The following is a 23,114-nucleotide window of genomic DNA, read 5'->3' on the forward strand; positions in this document are numbered from 1 at the left end:
AGGAATCTTCTCCAGACCACAGTCTGAAAAAAAAATCTTTAAGGTCCTATACTGATTTTCCTTTTATATTATAGTTAGGATTTGGCAAACTACTGCTGGCTGCCTGATTTTTATGAGTAAAGTGTTATTAGAACACAGCCATGCTTATTCCTTCACATATTGTCAATGGCTGCCTTTGCAGTTCGAAGGCACAGTTAAACAGCAGCAACAGAAAGGGCATGGCCCACAGAGCCTTAACTACTATCTAGGTTTTTAAGAAAAAGCTTCCTGGCCTTTGCTAAATCCAAGATTTATATACAGTCATTGTGGTATCATCTCTCCCATCTGTTTTGAGACTCTCTCTGAGCCATGAAGCTCTCTCTGATTGAATTTGCTCTTCCTCATCACTAAGCCTAATCACAAACTGCTGTATATGTGATAATGTTCTTTCCCCCAGCCCACTAAACCTTCCCTTTTTATCAAGTAAGAAGCTACTGAAATTCTACCCCTCAAGAACTCTCCCTGGACATTTGGTGGCTTATTTAGGTGCTCTGGGACACACCAGGAGCCCCAGCTGTGACACTGAGAGATGCAGCCCACACACAGCTTGCAGCAGGCCTCTTGGCATTCTTTAGAAATGTATGTTGTGTTTTGACTCCTTTTGCCTTTCCTCTTGGATCGTTTCATAGGTCAAATCTCTTCTAAACAAATGCTAGCACAGTCTAAATCATTAATGAAAACGGATTCTTACTGGTTGCCAACAATTTGATAGACTTTACTGCAGTGAAAGAATTAAGATATTTGTTTGGTTTTCATTTCAGTTAGAATTAGGCCTTTCAAAAGGCTACCACTATTCCTTCTTTCTGTGTCAATGTGATTAAGGTGCAATTAAAGTGACCAGATCAGGTCAGCTCTTCTTCTACTGAAAGCTTCCTGTACTAAGCAAATTCTTGCTCCTTGTGGAGCCGGCCATTGGAACGACAAGGAGTCTTTATTTCTGGAAATCTTGAAAGAGATTCTGAAATTCTTACTACATAGTACTTGGAATGAAGCAAGAATGGAAAACTCACTGGAACAAAATAGGCCTATTCTAGGAGAATTTAAGATACAATAAAAGTGGCCTTGTAAGTTGATAGAAAAAGAAAGGCTCATTCATTCATTGAACGGAATAGGGATGGATTAGTTTGGGAAAAAATGATTTAGATTAACATAAAATAAATTACTGATGGATTAATGAATAAAATGTGTTCAAAACAAACCAAGAAAATCCAGAAGAAAACAGAATTAAATATTTATTAAACCTGTAAGAAGAGATAGATTTTCTAGGCAAAGAATGAAAGAGATTAAATGAAATCACAAGGGGAAAGATTAACAGATCCTCATATAAAAAGTGTTACATGGAACTGGGGTATAGCTCAGTGGTAGAACACTTGCCTACAGTGATCAAGGTCCTGGAGTCCTTGCCCCAGCATGGCAAAAAAAAAAAAAAAAAAAAAAGTTATGTAAAAAATTCTATATAACCAAAATATAAATACACTGGTGCCGGGCACCAGTGGCTCACACTTATAATCCTAGCTACCTCAGAAGCTGAGATCGGGGGAATCATGGTTTGAGGCCAGCCCAGGCAAATAGTTCATGAGACTCCCCCACCTGCAAAATAATCAGAGCAAAATGGATTGGAGGTGTGACTCAGGTGGCAGAGCCCTGCTTTGCAAGAGTGAAGACCTGAGTTCAAACCCCAGTCCACCAAAAAAAGAAAGTATGTATATGTGTGTGTGTGTGTATGTGTGTATGTAGGTGTGTATACACACAAGTAAACCACACTGGGAATGCAAAGTACAGTTGCAGCAAAATTGACAATAGTTAAAGTAGTTAATATGTGTTGTACAAAGTGACCTTTTCTCTCACTTTTACCAGCAGAGTGAGTTATCAAATGTTTTTACCTCTGCTAGTCTTTGAGTAGAAATGACTCTCAGTGGAACTGTAATTTTCTTTATCTGATGGGTGAAGCTAAGAGCCTTTCCACGTATCCAAGATGCATGCATTTGCCTTTCTATAAACTTCCCATGCTTTTGCCTGCTTTTCTTTTGAGTCATTAGGCTTTTTCTTATTCATTTGTAGTATATATCAGGAAAAGGAGTTCTCCATTATGTGTTGAATTTTTTTTTTGTTAGTGGCACTGGGATTTGAACTCGGGGTCTCATGTTTGCCAGGCAGGCATTCTTACCACTTGAGCCACTCTACCAGCTTATGAGTTGGAAATTTTTAACAAGTTTTTTGTTTGCCTTTTGATTTAAAGAGGCTCATTTTAGAAATAAGATAAAGAGAGAAAATTACCTGTCTAGCAGGCCCTGGTGAGCCAGCTTAGGGTCACAGCCAGGCTTTGGTCTTGTGACTCCGGATACCTGTGTCTTGGATTGTCAGACAGCCTCACCTGTAAGCCAAGAGGTTGAGCCAGGGGACTTCCCACTGTTCTGAAAAGAGTGACTGGATCAGATTGCGTCGTTTATCACACAGCTTTTCCACAGTTGCGTGCTAAGGGTCTGTTGAGCCCTTAGTGTTCCCTGGGGAACCCAGTCCAGCCCCTTCATCATTTCTGCGTGGGTCACCTCCCTCTCGGTCCCCTTTCATGGATTTACTCTTCTTTCCTCACACAGCAGTCATTGTCCAAACCTACTTTTTTCCGGCAAAATTCAGAGAGGAGGAACTTCAAACTTCTGGACACTAGGAAGCTGAGTCGGGATGGAACTGGGTCCCCTTCCAAAACCAGTCCCCCCTCCACACCCAGCAGCCCCGACGACACATTCTTTAACCTTGGAGACCCACAGAATGGCAAGAAGAAGAAAAAGATCCCCAAGGTAACACTTGCAGCAGCTTCCTTCCCGTCTGTACCTCCCCCTTCTTTTCTCTGCAGAAGAAGCTGGGTGAGACCTGTTCCCTGTGTCACACAGACCAGGTAGACACGGTGAACGCCAGCAGGTGAGGGTATCTAGCCCTCTGTCCTGTCATCACTGTGGTTCTGTGGCCTTCTCCTAGAAGTCCTCTCCCTACTCATCCCTCTAACTGTTCTTCTGATGCCAGAGAGAATTTTCAATGTCCATCCTGAGAAGCCCAATTCCTCCCCTTCCTGTCCTCAAAAAGCAAACCTCCATCCATTGTGCCCTGACCTGAGACGTCTCAGCACCCACTGCACAGGCAGGCACCAGTCTGTGCTCCAAGGCAGCATTTATCAAAACACACCTCTTTGTCATCGAAAAGGTAAAACTTGGATGTGTGTGCTCATTACATTCCCTGTCACTCAGTTCCAGCCCTACACTGCTGGTCTCTTCGTTGGTCAGTTTCATACTGCAGGGGACACTTCCCCAGAGTCTACAGGTAGGCTTGCTAAACTAAGACAGATTTAACCAGAGAAATGCAAATGACTTTTATTTACATGAACAGTGGGAGCCCTGGCAGGAAAAATGGAGACCCAAAGAGGTGATTGGGCCTAAGTATTTACAAGCTGAATTAAAACATTGTGGTAATTGTGGAAAACAAGGAGACAAGGGCTGGTTTGACAAGGTTTGTTTGCATCTGTTTCTCTTGGCCGCAACCCTCCTTCCCCAGTGGGAAGAGTTTTTCTTTCCTCCTGGAGTAGGAGGGCCTCTTTCTCATGGGAGTTTCATGTCCCTACTTCCAGGAAGAAAAGGAACATCCGAACATCTGTACCTGGTGGGTTTCAAGTACCTTTAGCTCAAAATAATCAATGTGCCAAAGCATCCCCTTTGGGGGTGACACGTTTTCAACCCCTTCTGTCCACTTTTCTACAAGAACTTTTGGAGTAAGGATTCTTAATTCCACAGCTCATGCATGGACTTTAGGGGTTCATGAAACCCATAAAACTGGGTCAGACTTTGAGCAGATAAATTTGGGGGCGGATTATGATAGGACATTGTTTGTAGGCTACATTGGATTTCTCAAAGTGGCCCATTGACCTGAAGGAAAGTCAAGGGACACATTCATAACCACAACGTAGTGTGGTTAATCAGTGTTTTGAGCCACGATTTCACTCCACCAGCATTCTTATCCAGGTGAGAGAACGAGAAGGGCCATTAAGGTCAGGGGTCAGGAAGAAGGCCTAAAACCTGCAGCCTGGCGCTCGCGTGTGGAATAAGGGAGAAGCCACCCTGCTTTGCTTCGCCAAGGCAGAGAGGAGCCATGCCTCGTTCCCCTACTGTTCTGCTTGGCCCTGGCGTAGGACACAGTGCAGTCACTTATTGATTCTGTAGTGTTTACTGAGTACGCACCCTCTAACATGTAATCTGGTCCCTTCCAACCCTGGCACAGGGTCACTCCTGTGTCTTTTATGGCTACCCTTAGAGCCTCTGTCTTGTCCTGGAGCTTCCAGGGGAGCCCAAGATGTGGGGGTCCTGTGCCACCATCCTTAACTCATCTTCTGCAGGTCCTGGCATGACTCATACTTTGTCTCACAAACTGTTTGCCCAGGCTGGCTTTGAACTGAGATCCTCCTGATCTCTGCCTCCTGAGTAGCTGGAATTACAGGTGTGAGCCACTGGTGCCGGCAGAACTCTCTCTTGAACTCAGGGCCTTGAGCTTGCCAAGCACATACTCTACCACTTGAGCCACACCCCCAACCCTTTTTGCGGTAGTTATTTTTCACATAGAGTCAAGTTTTACCCCCTGGCCAGCGTGGGTGGTGATCTTCCTGTTTATGCCTCCCGTGTAGCTGGGGCCAAACTCTTTTCTTTTTTTGGTGGGACTAGAGTTTGAACTCAGGGTTTGCATTTGCAAAGCAGGCTCTCTACCAATTGAGCTACACCTCAGTCCATTTTGGTCAGGTTATTTTGGAGATGGGGTCTCATGAACTATTTGCCTGGGCTGGCCTCGAACTGTAATATTCCCAATCTTAGCCTCCCATGTAGCTAGGATTACAGGTGTGAGCCACCAGTGCCTGGCTGGTTTTGTTTTGTTTCTGTTTTTTCTGGTGCTGGGTATTGAACTCACACAAGCTCTGCATCATTTTCTCGAAATCAGGATTCTTGCCAGTACACCCTTGTTCCATGTTTTGGACCCTTAAATCGTTTGCCATCCCAAACTCTTGCTTTTGTGTTCGTAGCTAGCCTGAAGGACTTAATAGTGTACATATAGCTAATCAGACAGCACGTTGTTTCTTTAATCTGCCTCTGCCTTGAGAGGCCCTCCTGGTGTGGGGCGCTTGCCTTGATTTCTCCCTGCTTCAGCCTGAGAGGAATGAGTGTCCCAGAGCAGACGAGAGAGGAAAAAGAAGGCCTTCTTGTCCGGCAGCCCTGCCTGCCATCAACATGGCAACTGAAATAGCGCATTAACTACAGAGCCATGCGAGGTCCTCCAGACTCCTAGACCCTGGGATGTCTGTGATCACTAGACACATTCTCACATTTTCCTGGCCTACTCTTAGTGTGCTGCTCCCCCCTGCACACTTTAGAGGGTGTCTCGTGAATCCATGGTTTCTTCAGCAACCACCACAAGCAGAACAGAACATCTCTAAAGAGATGAGGTAGCTCACACTTGTAATCCCAGTTACTCGGGAGGTAACCTCCCAGCTCAGGCAAAAAGTTATCAAGACCCTTTCTCAACCAACAAGTCTGGCATGGTGGTGCTTGCTCATAATCCCAGCTATGAGGTAGGCATAGGTAGGAGGATTGCAGTCCCAGCCCAGCTTGGGCAAAAACAAACAAACATAAACAAAACATGAGACCCTATCTGAAAAATAACCTAAAAGCAAAAAGGGCTAGGGTTTTTTGTAGCTCAAGTCTAGCAAGCTCAAGGCCCTGAGTTCAAGCTACAGTACCACCAAAGAAAGAAAAGAGAGAGCTCTGCTGAAGCTGACCCAGAGAATGTGTCTTTAAGTAGAGGTGCCTGTTGAGCGCCTCATTTTCAGAGAACTGGGAGAGGTTATCAAAAGACTCCACAGGTCTGAGGAACTAAGAACCCTTCATCACCAAAGCCCACAGGCTCAGAGCCAGAAGAGGCTCGAAATACTCCAGCCCCCTCTGTTTTTAGATGAGGACATTTAGGTTGAGAGAGGCCAAGTAAATGGCCAAAGATGTCCAGTTGCAGAGGCAGCCAGAAAACTGAAAATATATTTAAAATAAGAATTAAAATATTGTGGTTACCATTATATATATATATAAAATGGGGTTTTTTTGTAGCACTGGGGCTTGAACTCAGGGCCTCACCCTTGCTAGGCAGGCAGTCTTACTACTTGAGCCACTCCACCAGCCCTTTTTTTATGATTTCTTTTATATAGGGTCTCATGGACTATTTTGCTTGGGGCTGGCTACCTCCTGAGTGGCTGGGATTACAGATGTGAGCCACTGGTGCCCGGCCACCATTCTATATTTTTGTTCACTGACGTATACAGATAAAAAGTGCAGGGGATGTAACTCAATTGGTAGAGCACACGCTTAGTGTGCACAAGGCCTTGGGTTCCATCTCCAGCACCAGAAAAATAAATCTGTAATATAACATGTCATATTGCTTCTCAGCCTTTTGACTAAGATCAAGCGTGGTATGTATAACATGTCACCATATAGCTCTATGTGTTCGAAGTAGTAAGAAAAATTTTGTAAGCACCATACAACAGCTAATTTTCGACTTCTCCACTTGTGGGATTCTGAGCCACATGCGCCATTGTGTGCTCTTTGACAAGCCCCAGGGTCCCAGCACAGGAAAGATGTAAGCTCCACCCCCCCACGCCCCCCAGCTTCTCACAAGAGAAGAGAGGAAACAAACACACGGGAAACACCACACTCTTGCTTGGCCAACAAGACAGCGAGAAAAGCGTTGCTTTTGAAGTAGGCCTGCTTTCACGTAAGCAGCAGACAGCTCAGCTGGCCTGGAAGATGCTGGGATAGGGCACAGGGGCTCTGGCAATGATAAAAGGTGGTGGCCATCTGGGCCAGTGGCCTCCTTAGAGGCCTGGGATGTGTCACCTGCCAGAGCCTCCCAGGGCACTTTGGTACCTCACATGCACTGCTCCTGTCCTAGGTGAGGAATGAGTTGAGGTCCAGCACCCCACTGTGGTGCAGGCAGGGCTGGGACTTGGGAACCACTCCCGGCCCTGTTCCCATCCTCTTAGGGCTGCTCAGACATTCCTTGGAATGGTTCCCACCAAAGGGGCCCTGCCTGGGAACTATTTTTTCTGTCTCTTCCTTTTCTTGTTTTGGGATCCAAAGCTTCTTCCCAAGCCACAGTGACACTGAAGTATCAAAGCGAGAACTGCCATCATGCCATGAGCCAATGAAATTGTCTCCCGTGTGTCACAGCTGGACCCACTAGTATGTTTAGACCTCAGCTGCCCATACGGCAGTGCGCACGGTGAGAGTGGCTTATTTTAGTGTTCGTGACAGTCACATTCCCATGTGTCAGGAAAGAATGATTAGAAGAACTGTGAAACAGTTGGTAGAGTGTCCCCTCCCCCTTCGCCGGCCCTCTGTCATCCCTGGCAAAGGCAACTCAGCCACACTGAGGACGGGCCACTGACACTGGCTTTTCTTCTCCTGATGTCTGGTAGCTGGTGTTGCGAATCAATGCCATTTATGAGGCCCGCAGAGGAAAGAAACGGGTGAAGAGGTTGTCCCAGTCCACCGAGAGCAACTCAGGAAAAGGTACAACCCCCAGGCTGCCATCCCTCCTTCTCCCTAGAACCTGAAAGCATCCTTCCTGGAGTTGCTTCCTGCTGTTTCTGGCTGGTTCCCCAAGTTGGGGAGCAAGGTAGTGCTTCCTAACTGTCTGCCACTGCCCCTGGGACGGCCAGAGCCAGAAGCTGGGCCTGGGTGGTGCAACCTCCAGCTGCCATATGCTCTTTGGCTCCCTCTGCTTTGTCCACCTTCAAGTCACCTGGGGGCTGCACGCCTCCGCCTGACCACGGCTCAGCACACATTAAGGACCAGTGTCTTGCCGTAATATTTGATGAAGTAACTATCTTACCTAGAGCCAAGCTAGTTTGGAGGGCCATTGAAGTGGACAGAGTTTGTTCATAACATTTAAGTAGATGACAGAACACCCCCTCTGAGCTAGAAATTTTGGGTCTGTTTCTTACACTCACATTTGCATCTTCCTTCCTTATTCTTTTGGTCCAGTGACAGACGAGAACAGTGAGTCTGACAGTGACACCGAGGAGAAGCTGAAAGGTAAGGACAGCAGTTGCCATAAGGACTCAAGCAGGTGACTTGAAAGCCACAAAGATGGCCCCTCCTCCTTAAGTTTGAAGGACAGACATGGCCTGCTCAAGCTTGCTGGACAAGGCATGAGTGTCTGAGAGGACAGTGGGGCCCAACGGATATTTGGGGCAAGCCAGGCATGCACAGGACCACATGGGGCAGTCCTGGCACCCAGTCCCCAGTTCCCACACCTCTCCCCATGTCAGAGGTGCGATTCCCACTTCGACGTTCCACACTGCTGCCCCTGCCACTGGCCCTATGGCCACTTCTGTCCCAATCCCTGCCAGAGCTGCAGGAAATCTCTTAAGATCTTAGAGCCTTGATCCTTCACCTGTCAAAGAAGTCATTGAAATAATTGGTCCCCAAGGGGCTAACACTCAGTGATCCAGGTCAAACTTTTGTGAGTTTGCCAAGATTTCTCAGACCCCAGGAGAAGTACAGGGGTGCTGAACAACGTGACAGGGACCCGTCTACTAGTGGCTCTAGTGGACCTGCCTCATTTCACCTCTAGCACCAGCTGCCCCCTGGGCCACCCCTAGAATGAAGCAAGTCCCATTCCACTGCAGAGAATTGGTGGGGGGAGGGGAGGATGGGAGTTCTGAATTAGCCGGGTCCCCACCAGTTGAGTCACGCAGGATGTTTACAAAGCTCCCAGTTCCATAAGCTCCACGGTCTGGATTTTGTCACATCGCACAAACTGAAAGACATCGGAAATGAGGGGAGGAGTCCCTGTCCCCACCCTGAAGACAGATGGAGGTGAGACCTTGTCAAACCTCTGCCTGGAGGCCAGACCGCAAAACCCTGGCAGAGTCCTGTGGTCCCCAGCCCCATCACGCTGCTGGCCTGTGCGCCTGTTGAGAGAATGGCTCCTCCTCCAAGTTTGGCAAGGGTCCCAAATAGAGTTTTCTACTAATGTGTTAGCTGTGGGATTAAAAAAGAAAAGTCCTGGAGCTGGGGCTACCTAGCCTGCAGTTCTTCATTGGCAAGAGAGTCCTGTCGGCCCATGGTGTGTGTGTGTGTGTCTCTTTCTCTTCCTTCCCCCCCCTCCTCCGCCTTCTCTCCCTCCCTCCCTCTCCCTCTCTCCCCAGCTCACAGCCAGCGCCTGGACAACGTGAAGTCCCGGGTGAGGCAGGCCCCCCGGTACTCATCCCTGGACCGGGAGCTCATTGAGTACCAGGAGAGGCAGCTCTTCGAGTACTTTGTGGTCGTGTCGCTGCACAAGAAGCAGGCGGGGGCCGCCTACGTGCCTGAACTCACCCAGCAGTTCCCTCTGAAGGTACAGGGAGGCCAGGTCCCTCTGGGCTGCAGTATTCGGCCATGACTTTGATGGGACTCATGGACCCAGAGAGGTGGGGGAGTCTGAGGGAGACCAAGGGTCTAGAACCTTGAAAACGAGTAGGACTGATGAGATGGGAGAAAAGCTGCTAGCTGCTACTGGCCAATGTGGGAGGTTCCAGGCAGACAGACTCAAGGACCTCAGTGCTTTCTCACTTCCTCTGGTCACTCTGCTGACCATTCCCTCCTCTCCAGCTCCTTATCCAAGCAGACACATCTCTTCCCGACCTGTCCCAGCCTACAAGCCACACAACTCCCCCTAAGTGGCCTTGGCTCTGTGCCTGTGCTAACCTTCCGCAGGTGAGCCGCAGTCGCTGAGTTCGCCTTGCCAGAATCTGGTTTGTGGTTATGTGGGCTTGGCGTTGCCATCTGTTAAATCATTCGTGTAAGACCTGCAGTGTCATGGTCAATGACATGTGGAGTATTCTTGGGCTTTGACGTCAGTACTAAAGAGACTTGCTGTGTTACTTCAGCGTGGTCAGAATTTGCAAAGAACATCTGACATTCAGTCTTTCTGCTTAGCTCTGAGAGAGTACAAAGACGAAAACTTTTTTCTTTTTTTTTTAAAGTGCAGAGTTACAAAGTCACTGTTGAGGCACTGGTGGCTGACACTTGTAATCCTGGCTACTTCGGAGGTTGAGATTAGTAGGATAACGGTTTGAGGCCAGCTCAGGCAAATAGTTCCTGAGGCCCCCCCCATCTCTAAAATAACCAGAGCAAAATACACTGGAGGTGTGGCTCAAGTGATAGAGTGCCTGCTTTCAAAGAAAAAAAAAGAAAGAAAAAGTCACTGTCGATAAGGGAACTAATTCAGAAATATATAGAGAAAAAAGTCACCCATAATTCACTACACAGAGGCCATCTCTATTAGCCTTTTATGTCCTTTCTTACGGTCTTTCTCACAATGTAAATTTCCTCTGTGATCATATATTGTATGATCCTTGTATTTTGTTTCATGTACTGTTTTGTAAACCTATCATTATTTATAAATGTATCTTTAAAAAAATGATGTTGAAAAACATCATTCTTCAACGTATATAATACCCTGCTACATGGATCTCCCTGATCAATATGGATCTACATAACCAGTATGTGTCTTTTTTTATTATTCATTTATTCACACGTGCATACATTGTTTGGGTCATTTCCCCCCCACCCCTGGAAATGCATCTTGCTGCAGGTGTTTCTTTATATAGATTCGTGTGTGTTTGTGAGAGAGAGATAGAGAGACAGAGAATCAGAGACAGAGACAGAGTGGGGAGGGAGGGAAGGAGAAAGGGAGAGAGAGAGAAAGAGAGAGCGAGGGAGAGAGAGAGAGAGAGAGAGGGTCTTGCTGACCCAGGCTGGCCTTGAACTTGAGATCCTTCTACTTTAGCCTCAGTCTCCTGAGTGCTGGGATTATAGATGTGCACCACGATGCCCAGCCCACTTTATATATACAGATTTTCTCTTTTTTTTGCAATGGTGGTTACCCTTCTACATGCATTTTTCCATACCAGGATGCCAACTCCTTGCCTTCACTCACTCTCTCTTTTAAAAGGACCCTTTTCTCCTCATTTTTTTCTCCTTTGTTTTATTTTTCTTCTTCAGTAGAAGTTTTAGCAAGGATTTATTTTAACAGGATAAAGAAGGGAGAGATGGGGCAAAAGGGAGAAACATTTCCTGCTCCCTATCTTTATCAACTTTTTTTTTTTTTAAGGTGGTTCTGGGGTTTGAACTCAGGACTTCTTGCTTGTGAGACAGGTGCTCTCTCACGTGACTCACACATCCAGCCCTAAACTTTTTAAAAATGGATTTTATCCCCTACTCCTATCCAGCCACCTTTATTGAGGTTTGCAATCCACATGTGCACGCTAGTGTATCATTAAAATGCTTGCTGTCTGTGCGCGGGTGTAGCATTTGAGGCCCTGGATTTCCAGCCATCTGTGATTGGGTGGATTTGTGAGGGATTTCCATGTTCATATATGAGCATTTGCACAAAGAACTGATGACTCCCAAGTTGGTGACAGTGTGTGCGTCATACATGTGACCCCAAATGGTGAGGAGCCATGTTGAAAACCTGTGTCCCTGCAAGGTCAGCTCTCAGTTCTCAGATGCCATCTCCTCTGTGGAAAAACGTCACTGATCCTTCCTTTTATATATATCCTTTATAATTTGGAGTCCTTCACTCTGGTGATTAATGACGCCTTCTTACAATTATACCCAGCTGGTATTTGCCTCCCTCCAACAATCCAAGAGTAGCGTATCCAAAGGTTAATGCTTTGGGAACAGTCTAAGCTAGTGACCTGTCAACTCAAATACAGTTTTGGACCAGTTGGGATCTTCTGTGCCATGGATGGAAGAGAGAACCATTGTATAGAAGATGGAAAATAGAACCACTATGATCCTGAAGAGGAAAAAGTAAAGAAAAATTAAGGGCTGGTCACCACCCGCAAGTCTATGAGTGGTGGCTGTGCTCAACTGACTGGAAGTCACAGCCTAGGGTTTCAGTGGATTTGGATCTGGCCCAGGCGACTCTGACAGGAGAAGCCATTTTTAGGGTTGAAAGCACTCAGAGCAATTTCCTCTGTTCCTCTGGATGCTTGCCTCAGAGACCTGCTCGCTCTGGCTCTTGGTGATTTGGGATTAGAAGTAAAGCAATTAATAGTGCTGGCTGGCCTCCTAACTCCAGAAACTGTTTTGGTGTGGAGGCTGATGGCAAACTATTGAAAACAAAATAAAAAATTGAGGGAAATTATTGCAAGAGGAATTCAGGTTAGACGTTACGAATTTCTAACCTCAGAAACACAGATAAACAGTGTTTCAGTTGCCATAGGTAACGTTAGCATGAGGTGCTTTTCTTTACTGTTTGTAAAGGAAATGTCCCCAGTATAACCCTATCAACAACCATGGCCCCACAATTCTTCTCACCATTTAAAAGTGGCAGTTGACCTTGGTCCTTCCTATTATTGCTTATACTCTCTCTTCAACAAAATTAGAGATAAGGGCAAAATGGTTTCTGCCAGGTAGCAAGGGGTTGGGGGGGAGAGGGAGGGGATGGGGGGGTAAGTGAGGGGGTGGAGGCAGGGGGGAGAAATGACCCAAACATTGTATGCACATATGAATAAAAAAATAAATAAATAAAAGTGGCAGTTGAGGGGCTGGGGTGTGTAGTTTAGTGGTAGCATGCAGGCTTAGCATGCTCGAGGCCCTCGGTTTGATCCCAGCATCAAAAAAAAGTACCAATTGATACACAAATATGAATAATAATTAGATAAATAAATAATAGAAATAATAACTAGATAAAGAATTGGAAATTACTTTTTTCCCAGGCTTATATCTGGGATGTTTTGGAGGTTTGTTTATTTTTGAGGTGCTGGGGATTGAACTCAGGGACTTGGACTTGTGCTTGTAGGCAGACACTCTACTACTTGAGTCACACCCCCAGCCCCAGCCCTTTTTTGCTATAGTTTTTTTTTAGGGGGGGCAGCACTGGGGTTTGAACTCAGGGCCTCATACTTGTTAGGCAGACTCTCTACCACTTGAGCCATTCTGCCAGCTCTGCTTTTAGTTGTTTTTTAAATAGAGTCTCACATCATGCCCAGGCTGGCTTGGACCCAGATCCTCCTATTTATACTTACAGTGCAGCTGGAATTACAGATATGTACTACCATACTCAGCATGCTGGCTGAGATAGGGTCTCACTAACTTTTTTTACTGGCTGGCCTCAAACCATTATCCTCCCAATCCCCACCTCCAAAATAGCTGGGATTACAGGTTTGAACCACTGTGTCTGGCCCTGGAGTGCTTTTTAAAAACACAGATTCCTTGGGCTGAGGGTATAGCTCACTGGTAGAGTACTTGCCTAGGGATTTTATCCCCAGCGCTGAAAACAAAACAAAACAAAAACCAGATTCCTGTTCATAGGCAAAATAAGCAAACTCAGGACTTGAAATATGATCTCTAAATCAGACTTTGATTCATCCTGATTCTTAACCTGATAGCATTCATCCAGTCTGTGGTGTGTCAGATTCTGTCCTGTGTGCCAGGATATCATAAAGAGAGCGACAATAAACATGAAAGACAGACCAGAGATTTCAGTTGCTTTCCTTCCTTGCTCTAACACTAGTTGTGATCCTGGACGAGTCACATTTCCTTGTCTCTAAAATAGGAGCATCAGGCTGCATGATGTCTAGGTCCTTAGTCGCACTCAGTGACTCTGGCATGAGTTCAGTTTCTAAGTGTAGCAAAATCTCACTGTCCGTCTTCCCTACGAGTTCATCCCATTCTTTGCCTGGGTGCAGAGACAGGAGGATCTGCTGGGCTCAGCCTCCCAGATCCAGGAGCCTCCTGTTGGAAAGGATTGCCGTGCTGACTTGCCTTACTGACCAGAAGAGTTCTATTCCAGAGCACTGAGCATAGAGAACATTTCCCTACGGCAGCCTGTGGTTCTCTCCTGACTTCTCCCTAAGCCTATAGACAGAGCCGCCTTGGGGCAAAGCTCCACACACAGACCTGGCCCCCACCCCTCCCCAAGGGAGCCCACAGGAGCAGTCACTGCAGGGAGGCCGGGAAAGGAGCACGACCGACCATTACCCTCCCCTCTCCCATGTTGGGGTTTGTTCAACAACCTTCTCGCCCTTCTCCCTGCAGTTGGAAAGGTCTTTCAAGTTCATGAGGGAGGCTGAGGACCAGCTGAAGGCCATCCCCCAGTTCTGTTTCCCCGATGCCAAGGACTGGACTCCTGTGCAGCAGTTTACCAGGTATGTTCTGGCATCTCCCCTTCCCACCCTTGAAGACTAAGGTGGGGGGGGTGGGTAGTAGCTGGCAGACCCACATAAGTCAGTCCTACCCATATGCACTAGAACTAGAGAACTCCCCCACCCCCCATGGGGTCCTTAAAACTTCCCTGAAGCTGGGCACCAATGCCTCAAGCCTGTAATCCTAGCTACTTGGGAGGCTGAGATTGAGAGGCTCTTGGTTCGAGGCCAGCCTGGCAAATAGTTTGTGAGACCCCATCTCCAAAATAACCAGAGCAAAATGGACTGGAGAATTTTGCAGGAGGGAAGCTCTGAGTTCAAACCCTAGTCCCACCAGAAAAAAAAAAAAAAATTCCCTGGTTCAGCAGATCAGCAGCTATATCAGGTCTCCCAGTCAGTCTGGGAGCATGTGTGTTTTGTAAGTGTCATGAGTGACTGCTAGCCTGGGGCGTTCGGGAAGCATTTGTTGCCTGTCGTCCATCTTCACCCAGTGCTGACATTTCAGCTCCAGCGTGTGCTATCAGATGCTGGTGTTTCTGTCACCCACCGTTCCAGGATTTGGCAGAACTCTGTAGGCTGCATCCGCTAAGAGCTGGAGGGACACTGTCCCATGAACTTGGCCTAGCAGTCTTTTTTTTTTTTTTTTTTTTTTTTGTGGTACTGGGGTTTGAACTCAGGGCCTCACGCTTGCTAGTTAGGGCTCTGTCACTCCCTTTTTTGTGCCAGGTATTTTCAAGATACGGTTTCTTAAACTATTTGCCCAGGCTACAAACTTCTATCTTCCTGATCTCTGCTTCCCAAGTAGGTGGGATTACAGGCGTGAGCCAGTGGCACCTGGCTGGCCCATCAGTCTTTAAGAACAATGTAAGCCTCAACTTAACTCTGTATGGACAGTGCCCTGAGAGAGGCCAGAACTGTCCTCTCCTCAGCCGTCCCCTTCTTGACTCACACCCCACATCAGTGATGCCACCTTGTGCTCCAGCTCACTGAGGGTGGCCTCTCCACCCCTCGCCCTCTCCTTGGCTGCAGCAGTCAGTAGCATCGGTTCTTGTGCAATGCAGTAGCTCAGGTGACAAAATTACATGAGCATTCAGGGTGAAAACCACTCATTTCCTCTCAAGACGTGGTATTTTAGAACTCTGCCTTGCTGACAGTTGCTCAAAGATGTGGGTAACCATCTCAGCAGAGGTGGACAAGCAGGGCAGGAGCCTCTCCAGCATGTCCTCTGTTGTCACTGCACCTTGGGTTTGCTTTGCTTTCTAATGCCTTTGTGTTTTCCCTACCACAGTGAAACATTCTCATTTGTCCTAACTGGAGAAGATGGGAGCCGAAGGTTTGGGTATTGCCGAAGACTTCTGGTTAGTACGCTCTACTTTCCACTCAGCCAGAGCTCCATGGGCAGCCAGGTCTGGCTTCCTAGTCTCTCAAGACAAATTTCACCAGAGGTCACGGGAGAAGAAACAGGTAGTGTGGCAGGTTAGCCAGAGTAGTTAAAAATACAGAGAAAACAGGTGTGGTGGGACATGCCTGTAATCCCGGCTGCTCCAGAAGCTGAGGTGGGAGGATCTGAGGCTGGAGAATAGCCAGAGTAAAGCCATCCTGGGGTAAATATGGTTGATGTACTATCTATACAAGAATTAATATAGAATATTTAAACCTGTTGAAATTACCATAAGGGGACTGAGGTAGAAAGGAGAAAAATGAAGGGGATGAACCAAAAACAATGAAATAAAATAAAATAATAAGCCAGCTTGGGAAACAAAAGTGAGGCCCCCACCTCATAAAGAGGGGTGGAACCCTGAGAAACATTTGGGGCTCACTTGAGTTTTATTGAGAGAAAATACCTGATTGTCAGTCTCATCCCCAACCCCCACCCATGAAATTAAAGACCTTTCATTCCTTAAGCCAAGTGTCCTTTCTAATCTAATAGAACGTGCTCAACAAAAGCCAGGTGTGATGGCGCATGCCTGTCATCCCAGCACTCAGGAGACTGAGGCAGGAGGATCGAGAGGTCACCACCAGCCTGCTATATAGCAAGACCCTGCCTCAAAAAACAAAGCAAAGCAAAACAAAAACCCCACACATTTGAGTTCTTTGCTTCCCTAAGGTTGTGAGTGCTCGTAAGTCCTTGTGCTTCTCTCCAAACAGCCTGGGGGCAAAGGGAAGCGGCTCCCTGAAGTTTACTGCATCGTGAGCCGCCTCGGATGCTTCAGCCTCTTCTCAAAGGTGAGGACTGGGACCTCAGAGAAGGGACAGGGAGAGGGAGGGTCCCAGAAGGACCAGGGAGCTCCCTTCTCCTAGTGCTTTTAGACTAATCTCTTCCCGTTTTCTTCCCATTTCTTCACTCCTCCTTACCACCTCCATTGTCTCTAGGCATGGTAGTGCACATCTATAATTCCAGCACTGAGAAAACTGAGGCAGAAAGATCACAAGATTTAGGGCAGCCTGGGCTACATAGCAAGACTCTGTATCACAAGAAACAAAACAAAAAATACTCTATTTTTATTAAAATAGTAATATAATTTGGCCGTTCTTTCTGGAAAATAAGCCAGCATATTAATACATAGAAATTATCACACTGAATTGTGGGGAGCTGATTAAAGCCTATGAGAACTGGACACAAGCGAGGCGAGATGCAGTTAATTGCTTTTGCTTTTACCTGTAGGCTGAGACAGGCACAGCCCCGCTGTGCAGAACAGCTGCGTCTCCTAAATTGTGTTCAGAGAAGCCGGAACGCAGGTTTCTCCTGTTACAGTGTCACGCCCCTCTCCTGCTCCACCCTGTTTGCTGCTATAAAAGACCCCTGAATGAGGAAGAGGGGCTTTTGCCTTTTGGGCTTTACTTTGGACTTTGAATATTAGGAAGAAGCTTTACTTTGAGCTTTTTGGTGTGGGAAGCCTTTGGAAGGGGAAAGAATTGTTGAAGGTAAAGTGCTAAAGAGGGGCTGATAGAAAATCTGCACGGAGAACTTTAGCATAGGCTTCAGAAAGCAAAGCTGAGAAAGAACTTCATACATGGACCTTAGGAAAACTAAAGCTAAAGAAAAGCCAAAGAGGACAGGGGACAATGCACAGAGCAAGCGTAAGGACAGAGACCTTAAGAGCTATGCATGTGCAGATTATAGGCGCGGCTGTGCAAGTTTGAGCACCGAGGCTTTGAGGGAGCTGAAGAGAGATGGGACAGTGCGAGCCTGGGGCAAAAGACTTTAAGAGCGGTTAAACTAAAGATGAGCTGAGAGCAAACATGGGACAGTGCGAGCCTAAGGAAAGAGGTTTTAAAGAATACAAGGTGAAAGGTCTTAAAGAATCAACAGAGAAGAGAAGCAATGAGGGTTGTGTCTCCAGCCAAGTGTACAACACACCTGACCCCAATTTTCTGTCTGTCTGTCTGTCTGCCTATCCTGTATTTTTTCTAAGATCTCCAGTCACCCCTGGTTAAGCCCAGTTAGGTCCAGTAATAGCCAAGGAGCAAGAGAGGAAACCTTGCTCCAGCAAGGGAGGGAGCACGAGGAACAACGCCCCTTCACTGAATCATCTCATTCTCCCCAATGTTCTGGATTGCAGTATAGGAGAGAATTGCTACTCACGCAATGCTGATCTCCAAAATTAGGTACAGGGAGTGGGCGCTTAGCTCAGTGGAAGCGCTTGCCTAGCAGGTGCAAGGTTCTGGGTTCAATCCCCAGCACCATAAAAAAAATTTTTTTTAATTAGATATAGTCCTGTATTAACCAGACATAAGTGTCTAATCCACACATTTATTTTAAATCCTTCTTGAATATGCATCTCATTCTGAGCTTTTGGAGAACTGAAATCCCCACATCTACTGGGAGTGAATGTAAAACAGCACTTCCGTTTTGGTTTTTGGCAGTATTGTTATTTGAATTCAGGGCCTTGTGCTTGCCAGGCAGGTGCTCTACCACTTGAGCCATGCTCCCATCCCAAATCAGTGCTCCCTGAGAGCATTTCTAAAGAGAAATATACGTCCTGTTGTGCTCAGCAGAAGCCTGAGTTGCCGTTATATAGTTTCAGGGCTGTAGCAGGACCTCTTCCATGGTAGAACTTGAACTTCTCAGCCAGTCTGTTTGAAAGACTCACTGCTTGCGGTGTCATCTGAGACTCGCTGCCTCTCACCTCCTCTCCACTGGGTGGTGATCACTGCACAGCCAAGCTGGTCGTTCAAGCTCTAGCACAGATGCGCATCCCTGCAGGCCGGCCAGTCTTTCACCCCGGCCTTGGTTACAGGTGGAATTAGGCTGGAGGTGGCAGGCTTTGTTAGGTGAATCCCTGTGCAAGCCAGGAGTAAAGCAGCTCACAGAGTTAGTCCAGCTTCCAAGTGCACGCTTCGGTGTTCACGAAAGCTTCACGGTGTCCCACGCCCAGCAGGTTTACGTCCTAATGGGATTACACAGTGCCTATCCTCTGCTTCATGTCACTTTTCCAACCAGGGATGTATTTGTGGAAAAGCCTAGTGTGATGACTTAAACACCACTCGACAGATACTCGGGTCAGACCCTGAACCAGAGCTCAGGCTAACTGAAGCCACATGGAGACAAGATGTGGAACAAGTTGTCCTTTAGAACAGAGTCATGGAGAAGAGCAGCTCTAAGAATCTCTGGAGAAAGGGCGACCAGTTAACTGTTGCCACAGTAAGGCTGTGTGACAGCACAGGCTTACCACAACAACCATTTGTCCTCACAGATGTGCAGGCTGGCCAGGCCTTGGCTCTGCTTGGTCTCCAGGGCTCTCCAGGTGTGGCCAGTAGGCTGGACTTGGCTGGTCTCTGCTCCAGGTTGTGAGTCTGGACACAGGTCTAGTCCCCACATCTTCTATAGGCAGTGAGCTGCCCCTTCATGCTACCTCGTAGCAATGGCAGAGGCCAAAGAGCAATTGGAAGAAGAAAGGCAAGCCTCCGTAGGCCTAGACCCAGAGCTGGACAGCCATCACTTCTGCCTCATTCTGTTAGCCCAGCGTTTCCTTATCCTCCTAATGCAGCCTTAGAAGACATGTACAAGTCAAGTGGGTGGGGTGGCACGCCTGTCATCCCAGCTACGCAGGAAGTATAAGTAGGAGGATCGTGGTCCAGAACAGCCTGGGCATAAATGTGAGATCTTATTCAAAAAATAATGAAAGCAAAACGGGTGGTGGCACTGGTAGTTCACGCCTGTAATCCTAGCTTCTCAGAAAGCACAGATCAGGAGGATCGTGGTTCAAAGCTAGCCCAGGCAAATAAATAGTTTGTGAGACCTATCTTGAAAATACCCTACAACAACAAAAAAAAGGCTGGTGGAGCAACTCAAGTGGTAGAGCTCCTGCTAGCAAGCGTGAGACCCTGAGTTCAAATTCCATTCCTGCCCAAAAAAAACAAAATGCATATGTTAAGGTCTGGGAGTATAGCTTCATGTTAGAACCCCTGCCTAGCATGCACGTGAACCTGAGTTTGAGCCCAGAGGGAAAAAAAAGAATACACATGTTAGTCAAGTAAGTCACAGATCAGACCTAAAGTCCAGGTCAAGGAACTACACTTCTGCCTTTTAGCAGTACGAAGTACAAAGTCACACAGCAAAGGGAGAATTGGGGTCAAAGATGCAGAGTCAGAGAGCCTGGAAGTGTGGCCTGAAGAGACCTGTAGGAAATGCCCATAATCCCTGAGTGTGCATGGGGGGCCCACCTCATCTAGAACTGGGCTGCCCTTGGTCACCCTGGCTCCAGCAGTGCTGAGCTGCTCTTCTGATCCTTGCAGATCTTGGATGAGGTGGAAAAAAGACGAGGCATCTCTCCTGCCCTGGTACAGCCTCTCATGAGGAGTGTCATGGAAGCCCCTTTCCCAGCCCTAGGCAAAACCATTGTGGTCAAAAACTTCTTGCCAGGCTCGGGGACTGAGGTAAGTGTCAGATTCCTCTTCTCCCCCAGAAGAACAAGTGGTCCAGGCAGCCATGTCCCAGTGGTCTGAGGGATTGGTTTTCAGTGGTCCATCAAACTCAGTGGTATCCACTCCACTCCCTGGGTGTGTCCAGATCATTCTTCATAAGTTCTGCCCTCAGTCCAATCCATTCAGTTGAGGGTTCAGCCTCAGTGAGCAACCGCAAAGGACCATGCTGAGCAAAATAGGGGTTGTTTGCATGACGCTGGCCTCACAGGTCACAGGTCAGAGACACGCACTAAATATCCTTAGCTTCCTTAATAGCCCATGGCCATTTATATATCTTATTTGAACTGATTTACATTTTGAGTCTGTGTCTCCTCTACATTTTTATAATGAAAAACAGATTCTTTTCAGGGGAAGACCAGCTCAGGTGCAATTTTTTATTTATCTTAGACTTTAAGCATGTTCCTTCCTTGCCAGGCTGGGATTTGATGAAGGAGCTCATTGTTATCCTCCTGTCCCCTTCATGGGGCCCTGGGAACAGCAGAAGACTGAGCCCATCCTGCCTTGGGTCTCCAGTTCCAGTTCCACAGGCCCTGAGATAAACCAGGTCATCTGTGGAGACAAAGGAGAGCTGGGGATGGGTCTGTGACATTGGAGGGGTGGGGGGGAGGAAACAGTTTCCCAGCACAGAGAGCAGTTGCTGGAAACCTGAAACCACCCCACACCAGACTGGTGACTTGGCCATGGGGAATGTGGCGGGAGGTTAGCGGTGTGGTGAGTGAGTCCCAGTGTGGGAAGAATACGGGCACATGGGCTGGGAGAATGCAGTCTCCACTCACCTGACCATGAAGGAGTCAGCTCTTTACAGAAAAAGCATACACGCATTAATCCCAGCCACCAGGAAATGGAGATCGGAGGCTTGTGGTTCAAGGCCAGCCTGTGCAAAAAGCCTGAGACCCTATTTGAAAAACAAGCTAAAAACAAAAGGGCTAGGTGTGTGGCTCAAGTGGTGTGCACTTGCTTAGCAAGCACAAAGCAAACTCCAGTAGCAACCTGATGAATTCAGGGACATTTCAGTGAATACCGATTTAAAAGATAGACACACTGAACCTAACAGCTGAAAAGACACATCATCAGAAAGTGACTAGAATAGGGCTGCGGTTAGCCAAGAAATGCCTTCTAGAGGAAGGCGTCTTGGAAGGGCTGCTCAGATCTGCTGGTCATATCCAGTGCACCTGGGATTCCCTTCTAGCAGGTAACAGTCCCTCTGGAGACAGACGCTTTCTGCTGGGATTCTACAGGCTAGCACAGTTTTCAACATAGAACTGACTCTTCCATGTGGAGTCCAGATACACTTTTGCCAGTACAGCCTCCTGATTTGTTGAGTCAGAGGCCATTGATTCTGCCATCCCCTTTCCTCACTTCCATCCAAATATCCTCAGTTGCCTGTGAGACACTTGCATCCCTACCAAATATAACTCCTTCCCCAGTTTCCTGGGAGCTTTCTTTTCCCCAATCCCTTTTGTTTTCCTCTTTTTTCTTTCCTTTTCCCCTGCCAGTGGGTCACCCCTGCTGAGGACCTCAGAGCCCCAGGGACCACACCGCCTGGGAGAGGCTGAGTAGGCGGCCACCTTCATAGCTGCTCCTGTTCCCTGGCAGGTGATTGAGCTGTGCCGCCCGCTGGACTCCCGGCTCGAACACGTGGACTTTGAGTCTCTCTTCTCCTCCCTCAGCATCCGCCACCTGGTCTGTGTCTTTGCCTCCCTGCTTCTGGAAAGAAGGGTCATCTTCATTGCAGACAAACTCAGGTACTACCCTTGGCTACTTCTGCTAAAGTGTGTGAGTGACAGTTGGTCTTGGACTCTGAAGTGTGTACAGCAGGCAACTGGCCAGGATTAGGCTAGGTTCCCAAGAGATGATGGCAGCCCACCAAGTCGGGAGATGTGTTAGAGGCTGTGAGTTCTGAAGGTGGATGGAGGGCACTTGTCCCAGGGAAGGTGAATCCTGAATGAGCACTTAGACTCAGAATCAGTAGGAAGCATACCGCAGGCAAAAGGAGGCTGTGTCTGTGCAAAGACTAGGGATTGGGGAAAGCCATGCGTGTCACCTTCACTGTGGCTGAAGTGGAGGAATTGGGGCCAGAAGAGAAGGGCAGGAAGAGGGGCCAGGTGCCAGTTTCAGAAAGGCCACAGGGCCAGGAAGAAAGTACAGACTTCTTCAAGACATCCCTCTCCTCCCCATTTTTTTGTGTTTGTTCTTTGTTTTGGAGTACTGGGGTTTGAACTCAGGACCTTGAACTTGCTGGGCAGGTGCTCTATCATTTGAGCCACACCTCCAGCCTCACACACACAGAGGAACTCACTGCCCACTCAGATGCCACCCACATCTCAATGGTCACATTCTGTGATTTGCAAAAGCCATGACACAAATCCAAGAAGACCCAGAAGGAAATGCAGATGGGGATTCGGATTAGTTCTGAGCTTGTAACAGAGGAAGAATTCTTTGTATTTTCATAATTTCAAAACACTGACTGGGAGCCTCTTTGGAACCGAGTGTGCAGAAGTACATGGTGCCCTCTTCCTGCTGCTCCAGGAAGAGCCAAGATGTGGGGGCTGCCAACCGGCCAGAGCAGAAGAGGCCACCTGAGAGGTTCATCTGGAAAGAAGACATGCCAGAAACAAAACAAAAAAATGAAAAACCAACTGTGGCTTGGGAGGAAATACGACTCTGGACTGTGGAAAACAAAAAGAGAGGAAGAAGAAAAGGAATAGAAGGGAAAGGACAAAATGTATCAATGGCAAGGTAGAATCCATCAGGGGGCGTGTCCTGTCCTCACTGCAGCCATCTGGTCATCCTCCTGATGCTCCACTTTGGACCACTGCCACTTGGCTCTTCCCCACTGCCTCAATTCACTTTCAAATGCCACAGTCATTGTCCCCCTCTTGTGCTTTTGTCAGCTCAGGAAGCAGGCCCCGTCTCCAGCCTGCAGCTG

General features: G+C 47.5%; 1 protein-coding gene across 5 annotated transcripts in view; it reads left to right on the plus strand.

Moving 5' to 3' along the window:
* Dennd2a (DENN domain containing 2A) overlaps positions 1–23,114 on the plus strand; it is a 96,429-nt gene that overhangs the window by 57,960 nt on the left and 15,355 nt on the right. For 3 of the 5 annotated variants that reach the window (XM_074062032.1, XM_074062039.1, XM_074062045.1), the window contains exons 6-14: positions 2,637–2,837; positions 7,535–7,628; positions 8,103–8,153; positions 9,272–9,459; positions 14,151–14,260; positions 15,546–15,615; positions 16,406–16,483; positions 19,997–20,137; positions 21,782–21,930. In XM_074062032.1, the coding sequence (XP_073918133.1) occupies positions 2,637–2,837; positions 7,535–7,628; positions 8,103–8,153; positions 9,272–9,459; positions 14,151–14,260; positions 15,546–15,615; positions 16,406–16,483; positions 19,997–20,137; positions 21,782–21,930 (1,082 nt within the window). The remainder of the gene's footprint in view (positions 1–2,636; positions 2,838–7,534; positions 7,629–8,102; positions 8,154–9,271; positions 9,460–14,150; positions 14,261–15,545; positions 15,616–16,405; positions 16,484–19,996; positions 20,138–21,781; positions 21,931–23,114) is intronic. The other 2 variants (XM_074062053.1, XM_074062058.1) reach the window with 2 other exon arrangements.

Source organism: Castor canadensis, chromosome 2 (genome assembly GCF_047511655.1).
Source record: "Castor canadensis chromosome 2, mCasCan1.hap1v2, whole genome shotgun sequence".
In the NCBI taxonomy this organism is placed as follows: domain Eukaryota; kingdom Metazoa; phylum Chordata; class Mammalia; order Rodentia; family Castoridae; genus Castor; species Castor canadensis.